Source organism: Cherax quadricarinatus, chromosome 29, assembly GCF_038502225.1.
Source record: "Cherax quadricarinatus isolate ZL_2023a chromosome 29, ASM3850222v1, whole genome shotgun sequence".
NCBI lineage: Eukaryota > Metazoa > Arthropoda > Malacostraca > Decapoda > Parastacidae > Cherax > Cherax quadricarinatus.
Window position 1 is genome coordinate 33,264,938 of NC_091320.1, and position 18,875 is coordinate 33,283,812.

Below are 18,875 nucleotides of genomic sequence, written 5' to 3' on the forward strand. Positions count from 1 at the left end.
CCCCTTGTTAGTGTGTCCCATCTCTGAAACATCCTGTCCCTATCTACCTTGTCAACTCCTCTCCTATCCCTCCCTATATTCAATTCAATTCAAGTTTATTCTCTATAAGGGTTACAATGTGCTGTTTACAGGTTTTGGGTATTGTGTGGTTTACATGTTATAAAATACTAATTACAGAGGGGGCCACTAGGACACCTAGCATGGCTAGGCATTTCGGGCAGACTTAGATTAATCCTTACAGATTATGGTATTAAGGCTAAGTGACATCATAATTTGTGAGTTTAGCAATGTGAATGCTTTTGTTATGGCACGATACAAAGTGTCTATATTGGAGTATCATAGGCAAACTTATGACTAGTTAGGATTTATTATTTTAAGATTAAGATTAGTATTTCTGGGTTTATAGTCAGTGGGTGAGTGAGTGTAATTGTGAACCACCAGGTGGTTATCATGTAGTTAGTTGTCGGGGTGGATCAGGGAGATAAGATGTTTTCTAACTGTAGTTTTGAAAGTGATGAATGTGTCTGCAGTTCTAGAGTTTTCAGGTAGAGTGTTCCAGATTTTAGGTCCTTTGAAATACATTGAATTTTGTAAAGGTTTAGTCGAACACGGGGAATGTCATAGAGATGTTTGTGTCTGGTGTTATGCCTGTGGATCCTGTCACAACTATCAAGAAAGTGTTTTAAGTCAAGGTTAATATTAGAATTTAAGGTCCTGTAGATATAGATTGCACAGTAGTAAGTGTGGATGTTCTGAACAGGGAGTAAGTTTAGATCTATGAAGAGTGGGGGGGGGGGGGGTGTTGCCAGGGATGGGATTTAGTGATTACTCTTACTGCGGCTTTTTGTTAGGTTATTATTAGCTTTAGGTGTGTTGCTGCAGTTGAACCCCAAGCACAGATAGCATAAGTGAGGTATGGATATACAAGTTAATGGTATAGTGTGAGAAGGGCAGTTTGCGGCACATAGTATCGTATCTTGGAGAGGATCCCCACCGTTTTGGATACTTTTTTTGTTATGTGTTGGATGTGGGTGCTGAAATTTAGGTTGTTGTCGAGGTATAGGCCAAGGAATTTGTCCTCATTATGTCTGGCAATTAGAGTGTTGTCGATCTTAATGTTAAGTTGCGCAACACCTGTTCTGCTACCAAACATAATATAGTAGGTTTTGTCAATGTTAAGTGTAAGTTTATTGGCTGTCATCCAAGTTGATATTTTGAGCAGCTCCTCGTTAACAATGGTGTTGAGGGCGGCAAGATTAGGGTGGGAGATGACATAAGTCGTGTCGTCAGCAAAGAGAATGGGTTTCAGGTGTTGGGATATGTTTGGAAGATCATTGATGTAAATGAGGAAGAGCAGGGGTCCAAGGACACTTCCCTGCGGAACTCCAGTATCAAGTGGCCGTATTGATGAGGCTGTGTCTTTAATGGTGACATACTGATACCTATTAGAAAGGTAGGATTTAAAATATGCAAGCGCATGGCCTCTTATGCCATAGTGGTCAAGTTTGTGGAGTAGGATGCTGTGGTCTACTGTGTCAAATGCTTTTCTTAGGTCAATAAAAATTCCTAGCGGATATTCCTTATTTTCCAATGCTGTGTAAAGCAGGTCTAGCATTTTTATAATTGCATCACTAGTGCTTTTATTTTTCCTGAATCCAAATTGGCAGGGGTTGAGTATGTTTTGTGACGTTATAAATGAATATAGTCTCCTGTGCACGAGTTTCTCGAAGATTTTGGATAGCAATGGTAAGTCTGATATTGGCCTAGAGTTGTTTACATCTGTAGGGTCACCACCTTTATGTATTGATGTAACCCTTGCTGTCTTGAGTAGTGTCGGGAAAGTGCTAGTTTCTAGTGACTTGTTAAAAAGTAATGTAATAGCATGTGAAAGGACATGGGCCGCTCGCTTGTACAATAATGGTGGGACGTGAGACAGATTCCCAGAGTTATTTTTAAGTGACTTTATGATCGCGGTGACTTCCATGGGCTCAGTTGGTACTAGAAGGAATTTTGGAAATTCCCATCTAGGTAGTCCCCGGCATGGGCATTGGTACGTGGGATTTTACTGGCGAGATTAGATCCTATGTTTGAGAAGTTGTTTATCTTGTTAGCTGTATCAGTGGGATGCAGTGGTGTTTCATGAGGTTTAGTTAGAACAATATTCTTGTTTTTTTTCAGTTTGTGGGTCCCCAGAATCTGGGAAAGTGTTTTCCAGGTCTTTTTTATATCTTCTCTTGTGTCAGTGAATCTGCTGGAGTAGTACAGTTGTTTGGCTTTCTTTATTAATTTGGTGAGAACTGTTGAATATTGTTTAAGAATATCTTTGTGTATTAAGCCCTGTCTATATTGCTTTTCATATTGGTGTTTCTTATCAATGGATTTCAGAATGCTGCTGGTTAGCCATGGGCAACCAAGCCGTTTATTCGTGATCTGTTTCGTTTTTATAGGACAATGTTTGTTGTATAGTCTAAGTATTTTGTTAAGAAAAATGTCTGTCCAATCGTCAGTACCATTGGCATTGGAGAATTCAGTAGCCCAGTCAACAGTTTCTAGGTCTGCTGTGAAATTCCTTATTGAGGCCTCGTCATGGAGTCTAAATGAAACTTTGTTGTATTCGAGTGGTGGCTTACTAATGTTTGTTAAGAGGAAGGTTGGGTAGTGGTCAGTAGTGCTGTCTGTGATTATCCCTGATTTAAGGGGGGCTAGTATATTGGTCCATATGTGGTCTATTATGGTTGCACTTGTCTCAGTCAGCCTGGTTGGTTTATTGTTGGTATGAAAAGTGTGTTGTTCATATTGTTGATGAAATCAGTTACAGTCTGATCATCTGGTAGGCCAAGGTTGATATTGAAGTCTCCAGCTAAGAGAAGGTGGTGCTTGTTCATTTGTCTGTTTGTTATTAGTGACTTTAGATTCTCACTGAAGTTTGGGATGTTTGTGTGGGGTATCCGGTATATGGGACCGATTGTTATAGGTGTCTTGAGGTTTTTTACAGTAAAATTAGCAAAAATGTATTCCCCATATTCATCACTAAAGCAATTAGTGCTAATACAAGATAGTTGGTTAGAGTAATAGATTGCAGTACCACCCCCCAACTTGGTATGGTGTGCAGTTGTGGATTGCTGTGTATCCTGGTAGTGGGTAGATATCTATTGTGTCCTGCTTAAGCCAGGTCTCAGTAAGAATAATGCAGGAGAAGGGTGTCTTTAGTGACTCAAGGAGTGCCAGGAGGTCATCATAGTGTTTGCTTAAGGACCTGATGTTGTAGTTAAGAACTGATAGGCTGTGAGCAGTGTTCAGGATAGTGCTGGCTTGTGATGCTGTGTAATAAAGGCAGTTACTTTCCAATAAGTTTTGATTGTGTGTTAGATTATGGAGGTTTAGATCAGGGTCAACGTGATCATTCATCTTTTAGGTTTAAATAGTGGTTGTTTATATCCTGTATTATGTGGTGAGTTCTAATACTGAATTCTGTAGTGGTGGGAGGTTTGGTGAGGTCACAGACCCTGAGCTGCCTTGGGGATTAGTGTGGACGGTTACAAAGCATGGCTTGCTTCTGCAGTGTTTTAAAAATTGGGGTTGGAGAGTTGAAGGAGGAGGTCTTGCTTCTCCAGGAGGAGATTAGGAGGCTGAAGGTCCACCTCAATGGGTCTGGGAGAGAGTGTGAGGTGGCTGGAGTTGTGGGGAATGAGGCTTCTAGCAGCGAGGTGCAGTCTGTCTCTCGCTGTGAGGAGGCTGTAGTTGGGGTGGCAGCAACGGCTACCAGCAGTGAGGTGCAGCCCAGCACCTGCTACAAGTGGCGAGTAGTTCACAGTAATGGAAGGCGCATCAGAGTAAGGAAAGTTAAGAGTGAAGATCTGAAGGTAGGAAATCGCTTCTCTGTTCTTCAGGATGAATGTACTTCAGTGGCCAGTGAAGGTAAGGGTACTACTGCCCCTGCTAATGGAGGTAAGCGCATTCTTGTGGTTGGTGACTCTCAGGTAAGATACATTGACCGTGCTTTTTGTAATAGGAATAAGAAGATGAGAGATAGAGTGTGCTTCCCTGGAGCTGGTGTTGGGGACATTGTCAACAGGCTGGATAATATCATGTCAGGTAATGGGAGCAAGCCCATTATCTGTCTCAGTGCTGGTGGAAATGATATTGGGAAGGGTAGGAGAGAAGAGCTGCTAGATAAGTACAGGTCAGCTATAGATTTCATTAAGTCTAAGGGAGGGATCCCAATCATATGTAGCATCTTGCCTAGAAGGGGAGTAGGAAATGAATGGTTGTCTAGGGCAATTGGTGTAAATTGCTGGCTAGACAGATACTGCAAGGAACATGCAATCCCATTCATTGACAACTGGAACAACTTTTATGGCAAACATGATATGTATGCAAGGGATGGGGTACATCTCTCTGGGGCTGGGGTGGTAGCACTTGCAGACTCGATTGAGAAGGCCATTGGTGAAATGCCTATGATTTTAAACTGATGGAAGATAGAGGTATGGGTGTGTGTGGGAAACAAGCAGGTTGCAACACTTGGGTTGGAAACAGTAAATGTATAAAAGGCATTCAGCATGAAGTTATAAATAAAGACAATAGATCAGGTCAGCAAACAAAGGGGGACAGCAGAGGGCAGCAAGGGACTAGCTCCCTTAAGGTTTACTATACTAATAGCAGGAGTGTAAGAAATAAGATAGATGAGCTAAGATTAATTGCAAGTGCAGGAGACATAGATATTATTGCTATAACAGAGACCTGGCTCAATCTGAAAGATAGAGAGATGCCCTCTGAATGTCACATACAAGGCTATAAATTATTCCACACTGACAGGGTCAACAGGAAAGGTGGTGGAGTAGCGATGTATGTCAGAGACAATTTAAATTGTTGTGTTAGACAAGATATTAAATTAGAAGCGTCAGCCACTGAATCTGTTTGGTTACAGCTTCTCGAGGGCCGAGAAAAACTAATTTTGGGTGTGATTTACAGGGCCCCAAATCTTGATAGGGAGTGCAGTAAACTTCTATGGGACGAAATTCGTAAGGCATCTACATACGAAAATGTTGTGCTAATGGGAGATTTCAACTATAGACAGATTGACTGGAGCAATTTGACAGGAAATTTAGAGTCAGGTGACTTTCTTGATACGATCCAGGATTGTTTTTTAAAACAGTTTGTGACAGAGCCAACTAGGGGAAATAACCTCCTTGACTTGGTTCTTGCCAGTAGGGAAACACTAATTAATAATCTTGAGGTTAATGATGAGCTTGGGGAAAGTGATCACAAATCACTCAGTTTTAATATATCATGGAATTCCCCTAATAATGGCAATCAAGTCTCCGTCCCTGACTTTCGCTTGGCTGATTTCATAGGACTGAAAAATTACTTAGGTGGGCTGAACTGGAATGACCTGACTAAGGGTCAGGTAGGTGGTGATGGTTGCCGATATGATGCTTTCCAGGGCATAGTTCTAGCTGCTCAGTCAAATTATGTTCCAAATAGGGAAATCAGATCAAACAAAAATGATCCTAAATGGATGAACAATAGATTAAAATATCTGATTGGTCAAAAGAGAGGCATATATAGGCAAATCAAAAGAGGAGAGGGGCAATTGAGAAATCGATATATTCAGTTAAAGAGAGAAATAAAAAAGGGAATTAGAAAAGCAAAAAGAGATTATGAGGTTAAAGTTGCAAGAGAATCGAAGACTAACCCAAAAGGATTCTTTCAGGTATACAGAAGTAAGATCAGGGACAAGATAGGCCCACTCAAAAGTTCCTCGGGTCAGCTCACTGACAGTGATAAGGAAATGTGTAGAATTTTTAACACATACTTCCTCTCAGTTTTTACACAGGAGGATACCAGCGATATTCCAGTAATGATAAATTATGTAGAACAGGACGATAATAAACTGTGTACTATTAGGGTCACAAGTGACATGGTCCTTAGGCAAATAGATAAATTAAAACCTAACAAATCCCCAGGCCCTGATGAACTGTATGCAAGGGTTCTAAAGGAATGTAAAGAGGAGCTTAGCACACCTTTGGCTAATCTTTTCAACATATCACTACAAACTGGCATGGTGCCAGATAAGTGGAAAATGGCAAATGTGATACCTATTTTCAAAACAGGTGACAGGTCCTTAGCTTCGAACTATAGACCAATAAGCCTAACCTCCATAGTGGGAAAATTTATGGAATCAATAATTGCCGAGGCAGTTCGTAGCCACCTTGAAAAGCATAAATTAATCAACGAATCTCAGCATGGTTTTACAAAGGGGCGTTCCTGCCTTACGAATTTATTAACTTTTTTCACTAAGGTATTTGAGGAGGTAGATCATGGTAATGAATATGATATTGTGTATATGGACTTCAGTAAGGCTTTTGACAGGGTCCCACATCAGAGACTATTGAGGAAAATTAAAGCACATGGAATAGGAGGAGAAATTTTTTCCTGGATAGAGGCATGGTTGACAAATAGGCAGCAGAGAGTTTGCATAAATGGGGAGAAATCAGAGTGGGGAAGTGTCACGAGCGGTGTTCCACAGGGGTCAGTGTTGGGCCCCCTGCTGTTCACAATCTACATAAACGACATAGATGAGGGCATAAAGAGCGACATCGGCAAGTTTGCCGATGACACCAAAATAGGCCGTCGAATTCATTCTGACGAGGACATTCGAGCACTCCAGGAAGATTTGAATAGACTGATGCAGTGGTCGGAGAAGTGGCAGATGCAGTTTAATATAGACAAATGCAAAGTTCTAAATGTTGGACAGGACAATAATCATGCCACATATAAACTAAATAATGTAGATCTTAATATTACGGATTGCGAAAAAGATTTAGGAGTTCTGGTTAGCAGTAATCTGAAACCAAGACAACAGTGCATAAGTGTTCGCAATAAAGCTAATAGAATCCTTGGCTTCATATCAAGAAGCATAAATAATAGGAGTCCTCAGGTTGTTCTTCAACTCTATACATCCTTGGTTAGGCCTCATTTAGATTATGCTGCACAGTTTTGGTCACCTTATTACAGAATGGATATAAATTCTCTGGAAAATGTACAAAGGAGGATGACAAAGTTGATCCCATGTATCAGAAACCTTGTGATGAATGGTTTGAAAAACCGACATGTTGAAGATTGAGACACTTATGCAGCATATGGGAATCTTTATTCAGGAAACGTTTCGCCACGCAGTGGCTTCATCAGTCCAATACAAAGAGGAAGGCGTAAGGAGAGGAGGAGAATGAGGTAATCAGTCCCTCAACCTGGAGTCGATGTGTTCAGTCCATCAATCTTGTAGAATGTACAGCATAGGGCCGTAGACGTGGCTTATATACTGTAGTGAGGTGACGTGAAGCAGTTGGAGGCGGGGTCATAGTGGTACCATCCACTAGTCGAAGTAGGTCTTCGTCCAAAGGTTGAACAAGTGTTGAAGAATTCTTTGTAACAAGATCCCATGATGCTGCTGTGTCTGACAGTTGTGATGAATGGTTTGAAAAACCGACATGTTGAAGATTGAGACACTTATGCAGCATATGGGAATCTTTATTCAGGAAACGTTTCGCCACGCAGTGGCTTCATCAGTCCAATACAAAGAGGAAGGCGTAAGGAGAGGAGGAGAATGAGGTAATCAGTCCCTCAACCTGGAGTCGATGTGTTCAGTCCATCAATCTTGTAGAATGTACAGCATAGGGCCGTAGACGTGGCTTATATACTGTAGTGAGGTGACGTGAAGCAGTTGGAGGCGGGGTCATAGTGGTACCATCCACTAGTCGAAGTAGGTCTTCGTCCAAAGGTTGAACAAGTGTTGAAGAATTCTTTGTAACAAGATCCCATGATGCTGCTGTGTCTGACAGTTGTGATGAATGGTTTGAAAAACCGACATGTTGAAGATTGAGACACTTATGCAGCATATGGGAATCTTTATTCAGGAAACGTTTCGCCACGCAGTGGCTTCATCAGTCCAATACAAAGAGGAAGGCGTAAGGAGAGGAGGAGAATGAGGTAATCAGTCCCTCAACCTGGAGTCGATGTGTTCAGTCCATCAATCTTGTAGAATGTACAGCATAGGGCCGTAGACGTGGCTTATATACTGTAGTGAGGTGACGTGAAGCAGTTGGAGGCGGGGTCATAGTGGTACCATCCACTAGTCGAAGTAGGTCTTCGTCCAAAGGTTGAACGAAGGACGAAGGACGTAGGACGAAGACCTACTTCGACTAGTGGATGGTACCACTATGACCCCGCCTCCACTTGCTTCACGTCACCTCACTACAGTATATAAGCCACGTCTACGGCCCTATGCTGTACATTCTACAAGATTGATGGACTGTACACATCGACTCCAGGTTGAGGGACTGATTACCTCATTCTCCTCCTCTCCTTACGCCTTCCTCTTTGTATTGGACTGATGAAGCCACTGTGTGGCGAAACGTTTCCTGAATAAAGATTCCCATATGCTGCATAAGTGTCTCAATCTTCAACATGTCGGTTTTTCAAACCATTCATCACAACTGTCAGACACAGCAGCATCATGGGATCTTGTTACAAAGAATTCTTCAACACTTGTTCAACCTTTGGACGAAGACCTACTTCGACTAGTGGATGGTACCACTATGACCCCGCCTCCAACTGCTTCACGTCACCTCACTACAGTATATAAGCCACGTCTACGGCCCTATGCTGTACATTCTACAAGATTGATGGACTGAACACATCGACTCCAGGTTGAGGGACTGATTACCTCATTCTCCTCCTCTCCTTACGCCTTCCTCTTTGTATTGGACTGATGAAGCCACTGCGTGGCGAAACGTTTCCTGAATAAAGATTCCCATATGCTGCATAAGTGTCTCAATCTTCAACATGTCGGTTTTTCAAACCATTCATCACAACTGTCAGACACAGCAGCATCATGGGATCTTGTTACAAAGAATTCTTCAACACTTGTTCAACCTTTGGACGAAGACCTACTTCGACTAGTGGATGGTACCACTATGACCCCGCCTCCAACTGCTTCACGTCACCTCACTACAGTATATAAGCCACGTCTACGGCCCTATGCTGTACATTCTACAAGATTGATGGACTGAACACATCGACTCCAGGTTGAGGGACTGATTACCTCATTCTCCTCCTCTCCTTACGCCTTCCTCTTTGTATTGGACTGATGAAGCCACTGCGTGGCGAAACGTTTCCTGAATAAAGATTCCCATATGCTGCATAAGTGTCTCAATCTTCATCAGAAACCTTCCCTATGAGGATAGACTAAGGGCCCTGAATCTGCACTCTCTAGAAAGACGTAGAATTAGGGGGGATATGATTGAGGTGTATAAATGGAAGACAGGAATAAATAAAGGGGATGTAAATAGTGTGCTGAAAATATCTAGCCTAGACAGGACTCGCAGCAATGGTTTTAAGTTGGAAAAATTCAGATTCAGGAAGGATATAGGAAAGTACTGGTTTGGTAATAGAGTTGTGGATGAGTGGAACAAACTCCCAAGTACCGTTATAGAGGCCAGAACGTTGTGTAGCTTTAAAAATAGGTTGGATAAATACATGAGTGGATGTGGGTGGGTGTGAGTTAGACCTGATAGCTTGTGCTACCAGGTCGGTTGCCGTGTTCCTCCCTTAAGTCAATGTGACCTGACCTGACTAGGTTGGGTGCATTGGCTTAAGCCGGTAGGAGACTTGGACCTGCCTCGCATGGGCCAGTAGGCCTTCTGCAGTGTTCCTTCGTTCTTATGTTCTTATGTTCTTATACCGCTAAAGCACTTTGGTCATATAGAGTATAGTCACTAATAAACATAATGAAATTGATATTGTCAATGTGTTGTGCTAGAATGAGCTAAAGTACAACTAGGTATAAACTAATACTATAAAAAACAAAAAAACAAATTACAAGTGGAACCAGACTCACTCTTGTAATTGCACTAAGGTCTAATATAATGAGTTTAGGTGTTGTCAGGGCCGGATTAAGAAGTCTCCGGGCCCTAGGCTATTCAGATTGGCGGGGCCCCTTTGAGTTACCGGTAAGCGAAGCGACCCCTTCCAGCTTGGGGGTGGGGGTGGGGGGTCGGTGTGAGCCTGTTTAAGGTCTAATTAAATACATTCTGGCTATTTAGATTAAATTTAATAGGGAAAGTACATCAAGACAACCAAAACCATTTACCAACAGCCATTATAACTATCTTGTTAAATCATGCATTTTAAAGAGAATAAACTCAAGACAGCATAGTATTACTAGATTAGGCTATTAAAGTAGTGACATCATGTACCTATTATATTCAGCATAACCACTACAGCACTATTATTCCCTTTATAAATCACTGACCATTATTGTTATCATTGCATCATGCATAAGACTATCAAATCATATAAACTCAAGAAAGTAAATAATTGTTTATATTCACAGGCACTTCTTAAATAAACTTTTTTCTGGATTTCATATTGGCAAAATCATCAATTATATTCTGAAAATCAATATTTCTTGTTAGATCAGACTCAATGGTCAACAAGGCTAGGTTACACAATTTGTCTTGGCTCATTGTTGAACGGAGCTGGTTTTTCACTCTTTTCAAAACAGAAAATGAACGTTCTCCTTCACAGTTAGTAGCTGGAAGTGTTAGGTAAAGGCGATACACTATGTCAACATTAGGGAAGGTTTCTGAGATACCTGCATTTCTTAAATGTTTCAAAGCAGCTGAGGGCGCACATTTTTCAGGTGGAGCTTTAATCTGATTCATATACCCAGAAAAATGAACTATTTCTTCAACAAATGTGTCCTGAACATCTGCTGAAAGGTGTTGTTGCAACTTTAATGCAGCTTCTCTCAATTCTGCATCTGGCATAGTAGTAATTTTGAACAGAAATCCAAACTTGTCATTGAGATTCTGGTAGATTTCTTTTCTTTTCACCAATTCTGTAATCAGTGAATCCAGAATGACGAAGTATGTAGCTGTCTTACATTTCTGCCTTGGTAGCAACACAATTTCATTGTCTGGCTCTTCAAAATTGCGTTTCCTCTTCCTTGACCGCTGATGATCAGCCCGGTAACTGTAGTCTTTCACCAGCAGTTTAGCTTTCTCTTCAAACATTTCAAAAGCTTCATCATTGCGAAGTGAGCTTACAAATTCCACTAAGCCTGCATAGAGGTTAGCACAAGTAGCCATTTCAATTTCAATTTTCTGAAGTGTCTTGTTCGTGGCATTTAACCGTTCCAGTATACAGTCCCAAATTATTATAATAAAAAAGAAGCGCTAAGCCACAAGGGCTATACAGCATACAGTCCCAAAGCACACAGAGTAAGGCCAATTCAAAATCTTCCAATTTTGATGTTAAGCTGGCTGCTTCGCTTCTTGTAGTTGCTGCCTGGTCTTCATCCTCTGCTATTTGGATCAAAGCAGAACGTATTTCAGCAAAGCTGTCTTTCAAAGCATGTGCTGCATCATGCTGCGTTGACCACCTTGTTGTTGATAATGATTTGATGACATCTCCGTGAATGGTTGACTTGAGTATACTCCACCGATGCGTTGAAGCAGAGAAAAAATTAAAGAGTGCTTGTAAAAGTCCAAAAAATGAAACTGCAGCGACACAACACTCCGCAGCACATGACCCAACAAGATTAAGAGAATGTGCTGAGCAGGGCACATATTCAGCAAGTGGGTTGATTTGCTTGATACGGGCTTGCAATCCATTATATTTACCCGACATGTTACTTGCATTGTCGTAGCTCTGGCCACGGCAATCCATAATAGAGAGATCATGTTCAAGCAGAGTATCCAGTACTACATTCATCATTGTTTCTCCATCATGGCCTGAAAGAGGAATGAATTTTATAAAGCGCTCTACAGGCTTACCACTGGAGTCGACAAAGCGAACAATGAATGTCAATTGATCTGTATGTGAAATATCTAGTGTTGAATCTACACTTATTGCAAAGTATTTTGCAGTTTTCACAGCTGCTATGATGTTATTGAGGACCTTCTTAGTCATCAGTTCAATAAATTCATTGCATATAGTAGATGACATGTAAGATACAGTGCCTCTTCCTGCATTCCCAAGGCGTGACACATGATTTGCTAAGAATGGATCGAATTGTGCTAACAGTTCTATGATCCCTAGGAAATTGACATTGTTTTCCGAACCAAAAGCCTCATTTTCTCCACGGAAAGCAAGTCCTCTTAGAGCTAAGAATTTTACAACAGCAACAACTCTTTCTAGAACTTTTCTCCAATAAGTGCGCTCTTTTTCAGTTTGATTTTCCAAATGAGAATCCAATAAGCCTTTTTTCTGTGCACGAAATACACTGGCTAAAATGCAGCTCCTGTGAGTGGTGCTTCCTGTATGATCTGACGTATCTGCAGATTCAACTGTACTGGTAACATCAGAAACTGTTTTCGTGAGCATGTCTGTGATCTTTCTGCAGCTTCCTACATCTTTCTTTTTCTGCTCTTCTTCTTGAATTTTCTTTTCTTTTCTGTGAGCCACTCGCATAAGAACGTCCAACATCACGTTCACGAGATGCCATAATGAGGATGTATCACTGTCTGTAATCATGCAAATACAAATTTTTCATTATCAATTATTATTAATTTTTTATTATTAATTTGTTTTCTGTCAATTGGGGGGATATGGCCCTTGTAGCCCCCTTTCCTCTGGCTGCGCATCTAAAAATTCAAAACGTTACCAGAAAGGAGTCATATACAGAACTTTTACCATAGATTAGGTTAGTAATTTGGGCTACGAATATTTTACTAATTCATCCTCCTTGATCTCCAATTTACTTAAACAGAAATCATACTGAGTCCAAGAACAATGCACAATGGTATTTATATTACCATTTTCATAACTAAACTAATCATTATGTTTTGCATGATATATGGCCTACCACCATAGATAAGGACATGAGAATTAAAGAATGCAGGGGCAATTTTCAGTTTCACCCAACCAACGATTTTCTGATGTGGCTTATGTGTTTCTGGGGAAATATGTAGTAAATTAATTGATGTTCTACATCACTTCCGTCGCAACTTGAAAACTAAGCATTTGCGACGGAAGTGATGTAGAACATCAATCAATTGAGATCTGTTATTGAAATGATAAAGACTTAAAGACAGGACAAAGTGCTTTTAAAACCTACAAACGGAAGTCAGTTTGCGTTTTTAGGTTTTTCTTTATAGTATTTTTACCAAAAATGCGTCTTCACTGGTCCATGCGTCTTTACTGGTCAAGTAACCCTATCAGGTACCTCCCTTAACATTTAGAGGCGAAAACAAAATTTATCCATACACATCAATGTCTATCAACAACACTTCAGTTAATTTGTCACAGTACAAGTCTAGATAACGTGTAATTACTACAGAAAATTGGAGAGGAATCTCCCATACTCACCCATCAGCGGGAAAACACAGCTGTTCTGATGTAAACAAAGGCGTGTTGAGTGTTGCCATCTATGGTTAGGTTTATTTATTTTTATTTTATTTTATTTCATTATTTATTTTTGTTTTGATTAATTTTTAAAAATCAATTTTACTCTCCAAACACTTGAGCTTTTTAGGTAGGGACCCCTTTACACTTGCACCATGTGCGCAGTCTTGGATGAGCCCCTGAACCCCTTGGACCGTGGGGCCCCCAAATGCCCGGGGCCCTAGGCAAATGCCTAGTTTGCCTATGCGGTAATCCGGCCCTGGGTGTTGTCTATGTATTGAGCTAGAATGAGCTAAAATACAACTAGGTATAGTTAGTTTAGGTGTTGTCTATGTATTGAGCTAGAATGAGCTAAAATACAACTAGGTATAGTTAGTTTAGGTGTTGTCTATGTATTGAGCTAGAATGAGCTAAAATACAACTAGGTATAGTTAGTTTAGGTATTGTCTATGTATTGAGCTACAATGAGCTAAAATACAACTAGGTATAACCTTATATAAAAATACAAATTAAAATGGTACTTGCAATTGCACTAGGGTCTGATATAGGTTGTTAACAAGATCAAGAGTATAACTAGATTTAAATTGACAAAATAAAATTCACAAATTAAAGTACCAAAAGAATAATAAGTAAAAAATAACAATGGCAATGACTTGGTCATAATATGATAGTAAGATGGTAGACAGGTACACAGGTACAAAGGATAATATAAAGGTTGGAGTTGAATATACAAACTTGAAAATTTGGCAACAAAATGTTATGAAAAGTATAAAATAATGATTAATGTACAAAAGTAAAACTGACTGGTAGTAAATATGGTGTTTAATAAAATTTTAGTAAGTAATAATGATTACAAAAAAAGATTAATTCGCAAAAATAAAATGAAAAAGTAATATTTCAAGTATTAAATTTTAAGAACAGTTATTTGGATTCAATATTGCACTGGTCTAGTCTTAGCTCCTGGCTCCGTCTCTCAATTTTTAGCTTGCTGGTTCACTCCTTTCTAGTCTCGTGGGCCATATTATGTCATACATGCTCTTAAAGTTAAGCATGGAGCCTGTCTCCACTTCGTCATCGAGATAATTCCACTTTTCGACCACTCTGAGACTGAAGAAATACTTCCTGACATTCCAATGGCTCATCTGTAGCTTTAACTTATAGCAGTGGTCCAGAGTTCCCGTTTCTCGACTCTCAGCCTGCCCTTGTCTGCCCTATCAATTCCCCTGGGTATTGTGTGTACTGTTATCATTTCTCCCCTGGCTTTTCTATCCTCCAATTCGTTAGAATTAATTCCATTAGTCTCTCCTCATAACTCATGCCCCTTAACTCAGGAACAAACTTTGCTGTGTACTTCTGCACTTCCTCCAGCTTCTTAACATGACTGTATCAATGGTAAACAATACCGACAACAATGAATTAGACACATGTGGAACATCTGGGTATCTTTACTGTGGAGACATTTCGCCATCCAGAGGCTTTATCAGTGCAAAAAATGGACATAATCCGAAGACTATAACATATATAGAAGACAGTAGAAGATGAGGTAATTAGTCCCTCAGCCTAGGAGCAGGGGAGTAGCACCGTAGTCTTGATTCTCATTTATCTTAACATGCTTCCACGGGTGTGGGTTCCATGCTGGTGCTGCGTACTTCAAGATGGGTCTGAGACACGCTGTATAAAGTTATCGGAAAAAAAACTTTGTTGAGACTGGTGAAGGATACTCTTAAATTTGATAAGCGAGCATTGGTTTCCGGAGATACTCGATTGACGCGAGTCTCTGGCGAAATGCTAGGCACTATACTCACCCTTAGGTATGTAGATAAATGGTTCAGAGAACCGACAAATTAATGGACTGATTACATCGATTCCAGGCTGAGGGACTGATTACTTCAAACTCCTCCTGATCTTCACCAGTCTTCTTTGTATAGGACTGATGAAGCCCCTGTGTGGCGAAACGTTTCCACAATAAATATACTCAAGTGTTGCACATGTGTCTAATTTATCAGCCTTAGGTGTTTCTCTCTGAGTGAGGTTTGCATCCTCTGTTTTATACTCTGTGTCCGATCTTCTGTCCCTCTTCCTGGCCATTATGACCTTGTATGTGCTGGGTGAATTCAAGCAACCATTTATCTGACCAATCTTGTAGTTTGTTCAGATACGTTTGCAGCTTTTCCCTGTCCTCGTTACACTCTCCTATTCTCGCGTCTCCTCCCAGGCAATCACTCTGCCTCCTTCCTCCGAGGCAGTGTGTATATTTATAGCGACCATTGGTCGCTACTAGGTCCACTCTCTCCCTGCTCCACGAGCTTTATCGTATCTCTTCTTAAAGATATGTATGGATCCTGCCTCCACTACATCACTCTCCAGACTGTTCCACTTCCTGACAACTCTATGACTGAAGAAATACTTCCTAGCATTCCTGTGACCCACCGGAGTTTTCAATTTCCAGTTGTGACCCCTTTTAGCTCTGAAACATCCTGTCTCTATCCATCTTGGCAATTCCTCTCAATATTTTATATGTCGTTATCATGTCTCCCTATTCCTCCTGTTGTCCAGAGTCGTCACGTAGATTTCCCTTAACCTCTCCCCGTAGGACATACCCCTTAGCTCCGGGACTACTCTTGTTGCAAACTTTTGCACTTTCTCTAATTTCTTGACGTGCTTGACCAGGTGTGGGTTCCATACTGGTGCTACATACTCCAGTATGGGCCTGACATATACGGTGTACAGAGTCTTGAATGATTCCTTACCCAGGTGTCGAAACGCTATTCTTATGTTTGCCAGGCACCCATATGCTGCAGCAGTTATTTGGTTGATATGCGCCTCAGATGTGTTCGGTATTGCTTTCACCCCGCGATCATTTTCCTTGAGTGAGGTTAGCAGCCTTTGCCCCCCTCTTCCTTCCAGAGCTTGTAATCTGTCTGCGGTCTTCTTTGACCTTCCCAATTCTTCATGACTTTGCACTTGGGGTTAAACTCCAGAAGCCAGTTGTTGTACTAGGCTTGCAGCCTGTCCAGATCCCTTTGTAATCCTACCTGATCCTCATCTACTTGAATTCTCCGCATTAGCTTCACACTGCATGCAAAAAAGGGACACCTCTGAATTTATTCCTTCCGTCATATCATTCACATATACCAATAACAGCACCGGCACTAGGACTGACCCTTATGGAACTCCGCTCGTCACAGGCGTCCAACTATGACACCTCATCACTTACCATCACTTATTTCCTCCCTGTCAGGTATTCTCTGATCCATTATAGTGTCTTTCCTGTTATTCCTGCCTGCTCCTCTAGTTTTTGAACTAATCTCTTGTGTGGAACTGTGTCGAAAGCCTTCTTACAGTCCAAGAAAATGCAGGCTACCCACCCCTCTCTTGCCTGTATCACAAAAACTCCAGCAGGTTTATGATGCAGGATTTCCCCTCCCTTAGCCCATGCTGGGTATCGTGTATAAACTCATTCCTTTCTAGGTGCTCCACCAGTGTGTGTGTGTTCATCTATTTGCACTCTCCTATTTGTGGTTGCATTGGTCGATTCACAATTCCTGGCCCCACGACTTCGTTGGTGCGTGTGTGTGTACTTATCTATATGTGGTTGCTGGTCTCAACTCTTGACCCCGCTTCTCAACTTGCCGCTTGCCATATTCACTCCCGCCTCGTGGGCCCTGTCATACCTGCTCCTATAACTGTGTATGGAACCTGCCACCACTATTCCTTCGTCTAGGTCATTCCACTTCTTGTCCACTCCGAAGCCAAAGAGGTACTTCCTGACATCCTTATGAGTTATCTTTAACTTCCAACCGTGCCCTAGTGTACCTATTACCTACCTCTTAAACAGCATTTGTCCTATTGTGCTGTTATCATGTCTTCCCTGGTTCTTCTGTTTTTTAATATCGACAGATTCAGTTCCTTTAGTCTCTTCATATAGCTCAAACTCCTTAGCTCTTTAACCCGCCCCGTTGCATACCTCTGCACTTTCTCCAGTTTCTTAACGTGCTTCATCAGGTGTGGGTTCCATGCTGGCGCTGGATACTTCAAGATGAGCCTAACATACTGTATGTGGTGTACAGGGGCTCAGAATAACTCTGCAGAGATTCCTGAAGGCTACTCTTAAGGAAAAGGTCAGATAAAGCTCTTGAAGCGAGGAGAGGGCGTACCTAGACTGGGCCGCGGGGGCGTTGACCCCCGGAACTCTCTCCAGGTAAACCAGCGAAGAGGCGAGGCCAGGAACTGAGACCTGATCCTTGCAAGCCCATGTAGTTAGTACACACAAACACACACACACACAAAGACTGCAAACCTCACTCAAGAAAAAAGATCTGGGGGTGAGTATAACACCGAGCATATCTCCTGAGGCACACATCAATCAGATAACTGCTGCAGCATACGGGCGTCTGGCAAACCTACGGATAGCGTTCCGATACCTCAGTAAGGATTCGTTTAAGACTCTGTATACCATCTACGTCAGGCCCATACTGGAGTATGCAGCACCAGTTTGGAATCCACACCTAGTCAAGCACGTCAAGAAATTAGAGAAAGTGCAAAGGTTTGCAACAAGACTAGTCCCAGAGCTACGGGGATTGTCCTATGAAGAAAGGTTGAGGGAAATCGGCCTGACGACACTGGAGGACAGGAGGGTCAGGGGAGACATGATAACGACATATAAAATACTGCGCAGAATAGACAAGGTGGACAAAGACGGGATGTTCCAGAGATGGGACACAGGCACAAGAGGTCACAATTGGAAGTTGAAGACTCGGATGAATCAAAGGGATGTTAGGAAGTATTTCTTCAGTCATAGAGTAGTCAGGCCATGGAATAGCCTAGAAAGGGACGTAGTGGAGGCAAGAACCATACATAGTTTTAAGGCGAGGTATGATAGAGCTCATGGGGCAGGGAGAGAGAGGACCTAGTAGCAATCAGCAAAGAGGCGGGGCCAGGAGCTGTGACTCGACCCCTGCAACCACAAATAGGTGAGTACAAATAGGTGAGTACACACAAACACAACACACAAACACACACACCCACACACACACACCCACACACACACACACACACACACACACACACACACACACACACACACACACACACACACACATAACACACACATAACACACACACATGCAACACACACACAACACACAACACACACACACATTGCCAGACTCACTCATACACTCCCCCCCTCCCCCACCGACATCTCACTCCTTCACCTGATCCCTCCCCTCCCTCTTTCACCCTCCCCTCCCTCTTTCACCCTCCCCCTCCCCACCTCTCCCTCCTTCCCCCTCTCCCTCTCCCACTCACCCACTTGCTTCACTCTCCTTCCCACTCCCCCTTCCCACTACTCTCCCACATAGCCACAGTTCCTCCTCTACCTCCCCCCCCACACTCTGACATACACAATACTAACCTAACATACAGAATTACATAGGTTTCCCACTCTGAGGCAATCAGGATAAAAC

General features: G+C 41.8%; 1 protein-coding gene across 1 annotated transcript in view; it reads right to left on the minus strand.

Moving 5' to 3' along the window:
* Nucleotides 1-18,875, minus strand: part of LOC138853388 (zinc finger MYM-type protein 1-like) — a 38,293-nt gene that overhangs the window by 5,537 nt on the left and 13,881 nt on the right. Inside the window, exon 3 of the mRNA XM_070089774.1 lies at nt 11,350-12,527. Coding sequence (XP_069945875.1) covers nt 11,350-12,489 — 1,140 coding nt within the window. The 5' untranslated portion in view covers nt 12,490-12,527. The remainder of the gene's footprint in view (nt 1-11,349; nt 12,528-18,875) is intronic.